This window comes from Rhinichthys klamathensis, unplaced genomic scaffold (genome assembly GCF_029890125.1).
Source record: "Rhinichthys klamathensis goyatoka isolate OS25496 unplaced genomic scaffold, OSU_Roscu_1.1 h1tg000454l_1, whole genome shotgun sequence".
NCBI lineage: Eukaryota > Metazoa > Chordata > Actinopteri > Cypriniformes > Leuciscidae > Rhinichthys > Rhinichthys klamathensis.
In genome coordinates, this window is record NW_026606946.1 from 150377 (window position 1) to 165987 (window position 15611).

General features: G+C 37.9%; 1 protein-coding gene across 1 annotated transcript; it reads right to left on the reverse strand.

Annotated features, from left to right (window-relative positions):
• Positions 1–1609: 1609 nt before the first annotated feature.
• On the reverse strand, positions 1610–14439 carry sgms2b (sphingomyelin synthase 2b). The gene is made up of 6 exons (XM_056236610.1): positions 14360–14439; positions 6128–6634; positions 4347–4464; positions 3222–3375; positions 2298–2470; positions 1610–1955 (listed from the first exon to the last, which is right to left on the reverse strand). Exons 2-6 carry the CDS (start codon positions 6622–6624, stop codon positions 1770–1772), a joined length of 1128 nt encoding a protein of 375 aa, XP_056092585.1. The 5' UTR covers positions 6625–6634; positions 14360–14439; the 3' UTR covers positions 1610–1769.
• Positions 14440–15611: the final 1172 nt, after the last annotated feature.

Sequence of the window (15611 nt, forward strand, 5' to 3'; positions counted from 1 at the left end):
AGAGATTCACAGGATTGCAGGTCAGAGGTGGAGAAATCGGTTTAAATGAGGCTAATCTGATAAACGATATTCACTTGATAACATCTTGCTGTGACCTCAATGAAGATGCTCTACTGCCAAAACGGGTAATTAAAAACACGAGATGTGTTTATCAACCAGTTTTTTGGCATTAAAGGGATAGTTCACTTTGAAATTATTTTTTGATATGTTTTAGCTTACCTCAAGGGCATCCAAGATGTAGGTGTCTTTGTGTCCACAGTATTTTCAATTTTGTTATTTTTAGGTCAAACCATTCTTGTCTGTCAGTCATATAATGCAGGTCTATGGTCACCACCTCAAAGAGCATGCACAGAGAAGTCCAAATTAAACATGATTTAATGACTCGTAAATGTAAGTACACATTGATGGCCTAAGACACGAAACGAGCGGTTTGTGTGAGAAAACGAACAGTATTTATATCGTTTTTACCTATTGTAACCACAGTCACGTCCAAGTACTCTGATGGCGTGGGAGCCTCTGTCTGCGCAAGCGCCGGAAAGCCCCGGTGTATTCGGGTTCAAATAAATATGGTTTTGAAATAAATTCTACGTTGTCTGTTGATATACCGAAATCGTCTTCCATTGCGATTTCCTGTATATCTAAATATGTTTAGATCTTCACAGTGAAAGGTAAAACGTCTGAAATCTCTGTGTACACAATGAGTGACGTACACACGCGAGAGATCACTTCCGGCGCTTGCCGGCGCTTGCGCAGGCAGAGGCTGCGCCATCAGAGTACTTGGACGTGACTGTGATACAAGAGGTAAAAACGATATAAATACTGTTCGTTTTCTCACACAAACCGCTCGTTTCGTGTCTTAGGCCATCAATGTGTACTTACATTTACGAGTCATTAAATCATGTTTAATTTGGACTTCTCTGTGTATGCTCTTTGAGGTGGACCCCATAGGCCTGCATTATATGACTCACAGACAAGAACGGTTTGACCTAAAAATAACAAAATTAAAAAATACTGTGGACACAAAGACACCTACATCTTGGATGCCCTTGAGGTAGGCTAAAACATATCAAAAATTAATTTCAAAGTGAACTATCCCTTTAAGTCTAGTGTTCAGTTATGCATTTTAAAAAAAACAAATCCCAGCAAGCTTCACCTGTACAAAAAGTATTTGCATTTTAGCAAATCACACTATGCAATGTGCACAAATGTTCAGACCCTGAACTTGTTTATTGGTCACATAAGGCTACACATTCATCTACTGCATAGGCAATCAGCATGACTTAATTTAAACTGCACTAAACTAAAAAAAAAATGAGTATAAGAATAAAGATCCATAAGAACAACAAGTAAACAAACTATAGAAAGTGTAATCTGTGAAATAAGACTGAGTTCTAGAACTTAAGAAAATAGTATTTATTTTGCATAAAACATTTTTCACAAGGTAATGAACATAAAATATAAACTATACAACAACTTATCAATTCTTCATTGAGAAACACCGTTAAAATAAACATCTTAATTATGTTTGTGTGTGAAAAAAAATACCATCAGGAACTGAACGCTCTGTTCCCTTCAGATGAGCGGAGCGCTGCACAACAGCACGTTTATACAGATATATATACTTCACCAGGAACCACACACTTTCTTTCATCAAAAGCATGTAAAGCTCCCAGACAGGTCTGAGGTGCTGCACTTCAAGTAAACAGGATCTAAATTCACACAGATAGTGTTTGTTACCCAACAAACGCACAGTCTGCCACTTGAGCTTGTCATTCATCTCTTGTGCTCTGCACTTTTGAGTAGCTCTTGCACGGGTTCTTGAAGCACGCGGGTGGAAGCGACACGGGCCATGAGAACGTGCAGGGAACCGTTGTTCTAACGTTCTTCTCCAGGAAGTTAAACAGCAGGCTCCACCACGTTCGGTTCAGGTAGTTGCAAGGAGACCCTTTCAAGGCCTACAAAATCAGGAGAGAATCCAAAATGTGGTGGTTATTTGGGTCCAATTAGCCATTTAGCACGAACAAAACAATAACCCATTTGTCAGCATGAACCTGTAGAATATGAGCTTTTGTTAGCAACTGATTTGCTGCTCGAGAAACATTTCCAAAAAAACATTTGCTTGAAACAGTAAAGTTATTATTTATCATTAATTGTCAACAAAATTGTGCATCTCAGCAAATAGTAGTTTTCCATGCTGGAAATCCAACCTCAAATTCAATCTTCTGCATCTTCCCAAGTAAGAAGAGTGGAAGTTGAATGTTGCTTTTGTAGGATCTGTAGTTTATGCAAGCTTTTACCTGGTTGTTGGCCATGGTGTGGTACCAGTAGAAGAGGCGCGAGGTGATAAAATACGCCACCACTACATCCACGCTGTAATGCTCGTGCGCTATCAGGATACAGACCACACCCACTGCACTTAACAACCAGCAGATCACGTGATAGCAACGCCAGAGCGGCGTGCGGGGCGAGTCTACGACACAATACAACAAACTTACAAATGTAGTCACACAAAAACAAAAAGAACTAGCAAGTAGAGGCTCTCAGAGCAAACATTTGGGCTTATGAACACTCAATATTTAATCATACAATAATTGCTGATACGTCAAAACACGATGCGATGTGATTGTTGATTTGATTAGTTTCAGTGGCTTGAATATTATCATATTTGCCTATTCTACACAACTTGTAAATTTGTATTAACCCACAAATGCAACAAAAATATAACATTTAATCTCACTGGGACATCCACAAAAGAAAATACAACTTTTTATTTTTTATTTTAAATCATTTAAAATAAACACATGAGATCATCAATCGTCTGATGATGGCTCCATGCTGGCTCGCCAGTTTTTTTTTACATATAAAGAACGTTTCTTTTTAGTTATGTGAACGTTAGAGGAACATTCCATTCTAGTATTTTGAAAATGTTATGAGAACATTCTATTGTTATTACTGAAGAACGTTATTGAAAAGTTATGGAAACGTCCCCTGTTAGCTGGGATGTTGCCATTCATTTGATCAAGAACTACAGTGTAAAAGTAAAGACCCGATCACAACTAAAGCAGACAAAAACACCACTTTCGAAGGACCGTGTACAAGAGAACTGTTCTTTGCCATTAAGTTGTCATAAACTTAATAAGGCTGGTAAAATTGAGCATTTACCAGTTTTTGTGGTAAAAAAGAAGAAGAAAAAAAGACAGTAATGGTTTCCTCGTACTCACATTCCTGGACGAAGAGGAAGGTGAGGGTCAGCATGACCGTGTGGCCGCTGTACAGAAAGTCTCCACACATGATATGGGAGCCTGTGATGGACAAACCTCCTCCAGACACCAGCTGCAAAACTCGCTTGATTTTGCCGTGAGAATCACCATGGAGCTACAGAGAGAAGAAGACCGGATATGAGGTAAAAGCATCAAAGCTACACTTCACCATTACATATAATGAGACATTAAACATATAATTTAACACACAAATAAATGCACAGTCGTCTGCTTTCCAAGCTAACAGTAACAAGCTAACAGTTCTGCCAAGGTTCTCTCAAAGTTGTGAACAAACGTTCTTCCAGTAACATTAATAGAACGCTTGTTCAAAGTTATCTGGTCTAATTAATAATGTTCTCAAAATGATTTTTATACATTGTTTATGAAACATTTTAGTTGGAAACTTGTTTCAGAATCTTCAGAGAATATTCAAAAGTAACGTTAACATAATGTTTGAAGAATGATAAAATGGAATGTTCAAGATTTTTTTTTTATGTTGGATGTTCAGGAACATTCAGGAATAATTGTTTCCATAAGTTAATGGGAACATTGGCAAAATATTCTTAGATTATACATTTCATTAGTTGGGTTTTAACTTTGCATCGAGATATATATGTAAGAATGCGCTGTTGCATTTTATAAGTTAAGACGTATTTAGTGTTGTTTATATAAGCCAAAAATCTCACAATTAACCAGTTTTCTCCTACAATAAAAAAAAAAAAAATGCTGATGGGGAAAAAGTTAAAGTTACCAGCCACTGCCAGTATTTTTGATCATTTTCACAAAACTTTCATGGCCCTATAATATTTTGTTTTGTATGAATATCTGAACATGCAATATTGCAAACGAAGAAAGGCGCCTCTGCTTGTAAACAACAAAAGACTTTTTATTCTAGCTTCATGCATTCTTTTTTTATCAACACTTGAATGTGGATAAGTTTCATAAAAAAGCAACATTTTAAACAAAAAGCTGATAAAATCACATTTTATTCAAAGACTACAACGTGCATTTATGCTTTTATCTCTCGATTCTTGTGTCTTGATCCAGAGACTGTACTAATTATTCTGTTGGTTGAGCAGCACTCACCTTCGGGGCGCACTCCATGTGCATGCTGGGAACTGGAAGAGTTGTGATGTACATGGTCACCATACGGTACAAATACAACATTCCCTGCAGGAAGAAAAATCTTCGGCCCACAATGGCTCTGTCAACACAACGGGACAAGGAGGGATTATGGGACTGAGTTGAGTTTGTATTTACTACTGCATAGCATACTAAATAAAAGTAGCAATGCTGCTAAGGGCAAACTTAACCTAACCTTAACCCCTTAATGTCCTCCTGTGGTGAAAATCTAGCCTTTAATGTTGTTTATATGTCTATATGGTGTTTTTAATATGAATTTGCACATGGTTTGTCTTAAAGCATAAGTCAACACCATTGCTGAGTATTTTCTCTTTAAAACTGCAGTGAACCAAAGACAGTCTCAAAAACACGGTTTGAAATCGCTGGTGTTTCTGACGTCACAAACGACCTTGTAACCAATCAGATCAACGTGTGATCGTCAACCAGTGGATCTCTGAGCTGAGCGAGTGAGTGGAGGCGGGGCTCATTTGCAAATTCATATACTAAATGTATACTAAATGAGGCAAGGGTGTCGAGTTACATTCAAGCTATTTTAAGGCATTTTATTTTAAAGGCAAAAACGTTTAAATGTCATTTTGGTGATTAAAGGTGATTTTTAAGGGATAAAATTATTGACTACAGGGGGACTTTAAGACCCGTTCACACCATGCACAATAACTTAAAAGTTCTAAAAATCGTTCTAAATATAAAAAAAAAAATAGAGTCCATACAACAACAAGAACGATAACGGCACAGAGAAATTATATCACTGGAATCACTTTCATTTGATGAATGATAAAAACATTGATAGCCAATCAGAATCCATTCTGCTTTAAAGAGCATTTAAAGCAACAGGCGACAAAACTGCAGTGCGTAGAGAACGATATCATCTGCCGGTGTGGATGCTCATATACTGTAGTTATCGTTATAGTTAACTTTAGCCTTAAATTTAACTATAAGGATAACTATATTAGCATCCACACCAGCGGACGTGGATGCTACAATATTTTCACATCAAGGAACGTATTGTAAAGCTGCATAAAAAAAAAAGGAAAATTAAATAAATACGACTATAAAATAATAATTATTGTTAAGAAATATTACTATTGTAATATTTCACCCTAAAGTTAGAACAATTGTATTTAAGTAAAATAGTAATATTATTTTTTCACAGTACTTTAAAATTACAATCCTAATATACAGCAACAGTTCCGGAATTAAAAATCTCATTATCTCCATATGGAAATTGATTTTGAATACTAACTTATCTAAACCTGTGAAAAACAGCCCTGCTGTGAGCGACGAGGTTGTTAATCAATGGTGTATGGTTGAAGCCATCCGTTTGTATTATTTCAACTTGTTTTTAAATTAATCATGTTTAACAGCTTAAGTCGTAGCGAAAAACTTCATTAACCACGATGCTGTACAGAAATCCCACCAATCAGAGTGGCGGCAAGCAAATCGTGCCAAAAGAGCTCTTTAGCTCCGCCCCCTCCCATGAAGCACTGCGAAGGATGTAACCGAGTCAATCTCTCTACACTCTCAAAATATTTGTATACATTTTGTACAATAAACGTAAAATATTTTGTAGTTATATAAAACAGTAGGTTCATATTTCTCATAATTTGATTATGCGGTTCGCAACGCTTCATGGGACTGTAGTTCTCTCCATCACTAAAGCTGTTAAGTTCACAGAGTTTTGGTTTTATTCCGATAAAACGAGCAGTTCTTTCACAAACGCTCACCTGTGCTTGAGGAAGAGCCATTGGATGAACCACAGAGCCACCAGGATCATTCCGTTCACCTCTGTGACGGAAAACGCCCACTCCGCACGCGGCACGTAATCAAAGAACTTGTCCGGTAACGGCGGGCTGACGGACTTATCCGGGACTCTCTCGTGGATGACGGTGATCAGGACGGTCGTAAGGATGAGGTTAAAACCAGCCCAGATGAACGCGATTCCCGTCTTCCACCATTCCGACGGCAGCCGAGAGACGCCAGACTTCGGGATGGTGATGCGGATGTAATCCTGGTTTTTCCGCAAGGCTTTCCGGAAACCCCGCGCCAAACGTGTCGGCTTGCTGTCGTTTTTCCTGTCGGCAACCTGATTGCTAGTGGGCGTGTCCGGAGAGGGGCGTGTCTGTCCGGTTTGGGGGCGTGTCCTATCTTCCACCATCACCATCAAATGGAAGTCGCCGTTGTCTCGGTCATCTTGTTCGTCCAGGAGTTGAGATGTTGCCATCGCTTATACACTAAAACAGAGCGGAATACTATTTAATATTAAATACAGTATTTCATGTCATATTGAAAACAATATGCCACAATAAACATTTGTCAAACTGCTGTCACATGAACTCAATATGAACTCATTTAATTCAATGTGTTGCTTGCAGTTTCTGTGTAATTCTGTGTAATTAACAAATATTAAAACATTTTCTACACCAATTCTTTCAGTATGCATGCGTGTGTAGAATTCCATAAACGACCAATGTTGAATCTTTGTGAGAAGGAGGGATTATTTGAGTCCTAAGGACTGTAACAGAACAGATACAGTAAATATGCTTTTGTTGTGTTGGACAGCTGAACAGCACGGTAGGTTTCGCCGCTAGTAGCCATTTTACGATTATAATTACGTTCAACGTCCGCCTCCTTCCCTGAACTTGAACATTGTTACCGTTACGATTTAATTCTAATAAAACAGCTGCGAGTGCTGAATTACTACTCATACAGGTCACTTTACTTGACGAATTAAAATTGTGTGGTAACGTTTTACTTGGTCAAAACAATCACACTAAAAATACATTTAAAGGAGTGGTATAATGCCCTTTTCACAAGATGTAAAATAAGTCTCTGATGTCCCCTAGAGTGTGTGTGAAGTTTTAGCTCAAAATACCCCACAGATATTTTTATATAGCATGTTAAAATTGTCACTTTTTGAGGGTGAGCAAAAACGCTCCGTTTTTGTGTCTGTCCCTTTAAATGCAAATGAGCTGCTGCTCCGGCGCAGGGGGCGGAGCTTCAAGAGCTTGTGTCCTTTTACCTCACACAGACATGCACTGAAAATTTCAAAAACTTTTAGCCTTTTATGTTCAAACCGGAGACAGACAAAGATGGAGAGACTCAAGAAGTGACAACATTTCTGAATGGTTAGTTGATGAATTTATGTATCCCGTGAAATCACGTTCCCGGGGGCGGGGTTTATGTAAATTTTAGTGTTTGGGATGTCACTAACCCGGGAGGAATGTCGTGTAACTCCTACCAGCCGTGTGTTGTAGTCCTTAAAAAGCGATTTCTATAAAATAAAATATCTCCCTTTGCTTTGAACTTTGAGCGTTGTAACTTTGCAGATGTTGTTTATGCTCAAACAGCAACATTACACACTCAATACAGTTAGAAAAGGGAAATCATAATCAACCACCCCTTTAAGTGTGTTGAAACTCGAAAGTTATGTTATATCGTTACTACTATATTAGCCGCTTTCCGACCGGAGGGACTTTTGCAGTTCCTAGAACCTAACGTTCCTATAACCCTTTTTTTTCGCGTGTTCCGACCGGACTAATTTGGGGATTTTTTAGTTCCTCAGACCGTAGTTCCTATAACTCTTTCAGTACCTAGTCTAGAGCGAGGACTTTTTTAGTTCCCTTTCCCTAGGTCTACGTTGATTGGTTCAACTTATAAGTCACGCCCACTGTCAACACATTTTCTTCACTGTCTGTTGCAATTCGCCTATGTATGCTATGCTAACTCATAACTTAAGACAAACATAACGCATTCAACCAGCTAATTGCTATGCTTGCTAAACTTACCCGTCGTTTTGTTTGCCTCCTGCACTCTGCTCTTCTATCTTCTTCCATTATATTACTTAAAGGTGCCCTAGAATGTTTTTTATTTTTATTTTATAATGTTTCCTGGGTTACCCTTATAATGTTAGTATGTTTTTTAGATAAAAAATAATCATAATTTAGAAATAAATGGCATTTTTCCTAGCCTCCTTTTAGCCTCTGATTTGAACACTCTGTTTGAAGGGGCGTGTCTCTGTGGGATTCAGTGTAACCGCGGCCACTGCTGTGATTGGCTGACATGCTTGCATATGAAATAGCAACGCATTACATGTGAAACTCTCTCCCGAATACTTTACGTTTTTACTATAACAGCTATCGAGATTAACGAATCGTGAGATGTTTTTAAAGTATTTAGATCTATTCCCATCACATATAATGTTGCCGTGATGAGCATTGAGCAGATGACAGTGTGTTGATCGCGAGAATGAAGATCTAATCATTGCAAAGCAGTTTCTGCACTCTCTCTAATGCTTTCACCAATGCAAACACGATGATGTAAATACAGTAAGAGCTTCGTTGTGCAGTAACGCGCGTCATTGATTTCATAACGAGTTTGGCAAGTGTCCAGATAAACTCGCGCTGTGTGGAAAGATTGTTCTTTGATCGCTTTCTGTATATAATTTGTTCACAATTTAAATACGATTATTTTCATCCTACTAAAAGAAACGATGTGAAGCTAATATTTTAGTCACTGGCTTGACTTACTGATGCATAAACAGTATTGAACGATTTTGAGAGAAAGATTACCTGTCTGAACTTGAACAATTACACATCAGAAAGTGTTGCTTGGTAGCTCGATCCGAGGCCAGCTCTGTATTGGCCCAAGTTGAGGAAACACTCGGTGAAATGTTTGGAAATTTCCAGAGAAAATAAAATTAACCCATTGTTTCTTCAGAGGCTCAGATGAAGGAACTAAAAAATACTTTTGTGTTCATGTGTACATCCACACTGAGCAACTGCCATGCTTCGGCTGCGCAGTTCCGCCTGGCATTGAGGGCTGGCATTATGCAAATATTTGGAGGCGTACATATTAATGATCCCGACTATTGCGTCACAGTCGGTATTGTGTGGAGAACCGACCGTTTTTCAGGGGTGTTTTTCATAAACGTGAATTAAATGAGAACGCGAAAACAGTCCAGTTTGAGATTCACTCTATGTCATGTCCATGCACTGAACTCTTGTTATTTGACTATACCAAGGTAAATTCAATTTTGAATTATAGGTCACCTTTAAGATCATATTACGCTGGAGCCTTAGTCTTCTGTGTTTCTCTGTACAGAACTCAAGCATAGTCTTTAAACACCGCCGTTCGTACTCGTTATTAAGCTCCCGGCAAGGCAGAACAGGAACATTTGCCGATAGCCTCCTCCATGCTGGTTTGTTGTTGTTGTATGTGGCGCCGCCGCCGTGCTTGCGTCACTCCCTTACCCCTCCTACCAGTTCCTATGGCCACTTGGCCAGTGCGAACGCAAACAGCAAAACCGAGTTTGGGGGAGAGTAGTTCTTAGAACTGTTTAGAAGTGGACAGTTCCCATAACTAAGTTCCTGTAACTACTTGGTCGGAAAGCAGCTAATGAGACACTTGTTACACATTGCATTAAGCTATCAATATGAGAATATAATTTTAATGACTTGTGTTGCTAAATGGCATGCATATAGGCTATCGAATGGTGGAGCAAATGCTGTATTACTGTTCCTATAAATAAAGCTCTCTCTATTACTCTCACTATCCTGTTAGACACTTGACAGAATAGTGTTGTCTCTGAGGTAAAACATGTGTATTGCGGTTAAATCAAGAAAACAAGGGATTCAAACAACAAGACTGTGCCAGTTATCCCTAAACTCTTAAAAACCTTATTACCTTTTGTTTTACTTGCACTTGTACCATTCGCACTGAGTAGGGATGGGACGGTATGAAAATTTCATATCACGATTATAGTGACCAAAGTTATCACGATTATCAATATTATCACGGTTTTGTTAACATGAGATGGAAATGTTCAAAAAGAACTGATGCTCACCCTGAAAACATTTGAAAATCAACAAACAAAAAATACAATTAGCAGTAATATGCACTTTTTTAAGCATCAACATTATATTAACATTAACATGGAGCCCTGAGAGTGAGAGGTATAAGTTTTCCTAGTGCAGGTTTTAATGAACCCGTCATTAAACCCTATCATTAATAATGATAATAACAATTATGGATGTGTGTATGACTGAATATTATTATTATTAATAAATAATAAATCACTCACTCTCTCTCTCTCTCTCTCTCTCTCTCTCTCTCTCTCTCTCTCTCTCTCTCTCTCTCTCTCTCTCTCTCTCTCTCTCTCTCTCTCTCTCTCTCTCTCTCTCTCTCTCTCTCTCTCTCTCTCTCTCTCTCTCTCTCTCTCTCTCTCTCTCTCTCTCTCTCTCTCTCTCTCTCTCTCTCTCTCACACGCACGCACACACACACACGCACGCACACACTTTAAATGAAAAAAATATGTTGGTTGGGTCAGGGTGACTAAACTACTGGAATACTTATGACTGTTGTAAATAGCAACGCACTACACAGCGCACATCCATGTCTCGGATCACCGCGGACGCAATCTCTGGTTTCATTCAAATGTGTATGTCTTGCGTCTCAGTTTTGATTGTATTGAAAATTAAATCAGAGTAATTTAGTATTAATACTACTACAATATTGTTGTAGTGATCACATTTACTTTACGATTGATTTGGACACTGTAACTTGTATAATGGATTTATAAACCGGTAAGATTTAAAAACATTAAGTTAATCACAATTCAATATTTCATGTCCCTGAAATTATTTCTGTGGTAAAAAATAAAACTGTAATAAGTTTACTATGAATGAATACAATACATTATCCCTTAAATGTCACCCTTAATAGTTTGAATATGTTCATTCGTCTTGGCTCAAATCCACTTGCTGTAAAACTTTTCTCTTCGCGGAAGCTTTGCAATAATTACAAGTGAGATAATGAAATAATTCATCTCCAATAATTTTTTGTCTAATTATTTGCCCAAGTTAGTTGTGGTATTAAGGTAAAAATTAACTCAGTGGGTGGTTGTCACGTAACCTTAGATGACTTAGCAGATTTGACGTGTTTCCCCCTTTTGCAGCGACTTTCCTCTTGCAAGATTTGCAGACAGGGTGCCCATCCCCGATTAAATTGCCCTCGGGACTCTTGTAATAGCCAAAATACGACCATACCTCCGATTTTGTCCTCTTGGATGGCTGAAAAATCTCCTGTGCGCTGTCACTGCCTTCCGCCATGTCTTCTCGCGCAAAAAAACAACATTGCATCTGCGCACCTGCTCGCGCTTGCGCCAGACTGATTCTGGCTGGACAGGATTTACCGCGAGATTTCAAAATCACGATAATCAAACACGGTTTTTATGATAATTAAATTTTAAACGATAATACTAACCGCCAGGACATTTTATCGTGGTTTATCGTGAAACCGGTAATCGTCCCATCCCTAGCACTGAGACATTTCAAATAATACTAAACTGTATGATAGTTGTTCAAATTAAAACCATATAGATTCGTGTGTGAGTTTGGGTGATCTCTGCAAGAGTGGGGGATGCGGGGAAGAAGTGTGTGTGTGAGATGTTCAAATGTTAACTTGCAGCAAGGTCCTTCGTCTCATAGACCAGTGGTCAGGTGACAGGTCTCTCCCTTCAACCAGTTTTTCCAGTCTTACAATTGTTACAATATTACAAAATTATTACACTGGTTAAAATAGCTGATTTCTCTGGATTTAAACATTGTTGGAAACATTTGGGATAAAGTACGTAAACAAGTCAACACAACATAGATCCTTGTTCAAGTGGTTTTTGGATATTTTAATCTAAAAATCTTACATATTGTGCCTTAAAGTCAAATAGCTTGGTAAAATTGACATTGTGCAAACATGACGGAAACCTACACTGCAAACAGGTTGTTTTCGCTCGATTTAACCCCAAGTCATTTTAAGGCATGTCATCTTGGAAACTAGTCCAGTACAGCTACTTTACTGGGGAAAGACAGAAATCTGACGGTCAAGATTACATTTTGATTACATAGCCCTGTTTCAAATAAATTCTGACAAAAAATCGGATAATTTTAGCACTGTTGTAAAAAAAAAAAAAAATTGCATGTGTGTGCTATATAATCATTTACATTTAGTCGTTTAGCAGACGCTTTCATCCAAAGCGACTTACAAATTAGGACCAAGTTAAGCGAGTCGTGTAAAATGAAAATAACAAACAATCAAAAACATTATACGAGCAAGATTGTCAATGTATTCGAACCAAACTCGCATTCCAACAATTTCTGACATGGCTTTCCATGCGTATCGTTATAATATCATAGAAGCTGTAGTGTGTTGATTTAGTTCAGTCCACAGATGTTTGGGCGTTTCAGTGTGTGTGTGTGTGATAGAGTAAATCCAAGACACACCCTGAAACCTGTGACACACGTTCAGGTTTCTCATTCAGATCTCTCTATGGACTGACCCTACAGCAGTCTGACCGGTTTGTGCCGTCGGATTTGAAACTCAAACTCAAGCCCCCGTCTAGATCATCCCCCGCTGAACCCCAGAAATGAATTACAGATTTCATATCCATATCAGTCTAAATGAGGAAGGTAGGAAGGCATCAAGGCACATGCAATATTTAGGCGTGTCCCAATTCTTTATGCACTATTCTATGCGGTTTAGTAGTGTAAATAGAGTTCACACTGATAATTCCAACAACATGACGTGCACTTCAAATACACAGATGATGCACTTCAGTTGGACACTTCATGATAACTTCTATACCCGTTTTACACTAGTGCTTAGGTCTGTACTCCAAAACATTCATGAACTACAACATTTAAAGGGTTAGTTCACTCAAAAATGAAAATTATCCCATATTTTACTCACTAGGTGTATATGACTTTCTTCTTTCAGTCGAACACAATCAGAGTTATATTAAAAAATATCCTGGCTCTTCCCAGCTTTATAATGGGAGTAAATAGTAACTGAGATTTTGTAGCCCAAAAAAGTGCATCCATCCATCATAAAAGTAATCTATACGACTCCAGGGGTTAATAAAGGCCTTCTGAAGCGAAGCCATGCGTTTTTGTAAGATATTCATATTTATAACTTTATAAACTATTATCACTATAGCTTCTGGTAACAGCCGTACGCGAGTCTTGGGATAATTTATAAAGTTATAAATATGGATATTTCTCTTAAAAAAACACACATCGCTTTGCTTCAGAAGGCCTTTATCGACCCCTGGAGTCGTATGGATTACTTTTATGATGGATGGATGCACTTTTTTGGGATACAAAATCTCAGTTACTATTTACTCCCATTATAAAGCTGGGAAGAGCCAAGCCATTTTTTAAACTCTGTGTTTGGCTGAAAGAAGAAAGTCATAAACACCTAAGATGGCTTGAAGGTGTATAAATAATGGGATAATTTAAATTATTGGGTGAACTAACCCTTTAAGTTCAGATCTGTTCTCAAAAAGGGGTTGACAGTAAACAGGTTTAAGAAAACACACCACAGAATCACTATGGTGCATGCTCGAAAACATGGTAAAACCATGACACGTTTTAGTCAGTGCTGTCTTGTGAAAGTCACAGGATGTTTGACTCATTGCGTGTAAATGTTTGACAGGTAATTGATTGATTTGACAGCATTGCTGAGCTGCCGCAGAAGTCATTGAACTCACACCTGTGCACGCGCACACAACACGCGGCGCGCCCCCCGAAGTCAGAGAACTTCAGCATCATCATCATCATCATCATCATCATCGGAGGCCAAAAAAAAAAAAAAAGTTCCGGACCATCCGGATCCTAATGGAGTTATGATCGATCCGGATCAGCGCGTGGCTGCCGGTAAAACCATCTCAAGATCCCGAAATAAACACAAACACAGAGAATGCGTCTGAAACACACTATAGCTGTCTACTAGACACCAAAAACACCTCAAAATGCAGGCTAGGTAGAAAACTCACCAGGTTCTGTGACATTCTCTGCTATTTCTTTATGATTCAAAACCACATCAGGTACGAACCTCGCAGTTTTTACTTGAGCGTTCATACGCAAGGCAAAGCAACAATAGAAACAAACAAGAATCACTTTACATACCTGATGACAGTTAAAATCCAGCGCGACACACACATAAAACAGCGTTTCTAGATCCAACACCGAGACCGAGTGATGTTACCTGTTTAACACCGGAAGACTCGCTGAGCGACGCTTGTGGAGGGTGGGCTTTAACCCCGCCCACACCTGCAGCCACGCCCACGTGGGCTCAGAACCACGCCCACTGCATGCATTATTGCGTATTTACAAATTACAGAAAAATGCGTGTTATGCAATATTGGCCTCAGGAATGAGACTGGAACTCCTTCAGAAATGCAACAACTGAACTGTAAACTTGTACAAGTGATTAACGTTCAAAACTTTTAGAATATATTTGAATATTTATTTGAACATTGTTTACCTTTTACCATACCTTATTGTTAACCTCCCTTTGTTTTCTTGTACTCTTGTATGCAAATACATTTTCATAGTGCATATTTTATTAATTTTGTAACACTTTACAATAAGGTTCATTAGTTAACATGAACTAAGAATGAACAATACTTCTTTAGCATTTATTAGCCTTAGTTAATATTAATTTCAACATTTACTGTTACGTTATTAAAATCAAAGGTTGTGTTTGTTAACATTAGTGAATGCACTGTGAACTAACATGAACAGCTGCATTTTAACTAACATTATTAAAGATGAATAAATACAGTAACAAATGTATTGCTCATTGTTAGTTCATGTTAGTTAATACATTAATTAACATTAACTAACAAACCTTATTGTAAAGTGTTACCATTATATTATATGATATGTTGATGTATAGATTATTCTATTTATGCGAGTGCTTTGTGAAAAAACAACATCATTTTTCACTTTATTTAAAAAATATGAATCTCCATATTTCGCAAGCAAAATTATCTGCCAAAAAATAATCTTCTTTCTGTTTGAATTAAGGTTGAATTATTGGTGGATAATTTAGCTTTTTTTAAGCATCAACTCACTTAATTTTGATTAATTCCCCCAGAAAACAGGGCTTAATATCTTATGTTATTTTACTCATCTAGTAAATGCATCTTGATTTAAGAAATGTTTGATATTTGGACTGGAAACAAGACAAAAATACTGAGTAAGAAAAGCATTTTTTGCAGTTTTATTTATTATATCATAAATACAATAAATATAGTTTCAGCATCTTTTATAAATGTGAGCTGAGTGTTAAACATGTTAATGCAGAACACCGAGGCTTTTGGAGTTTTTTACTGATTTATTGGTGGGATTTTGATCATGATTGACAGGATGACTG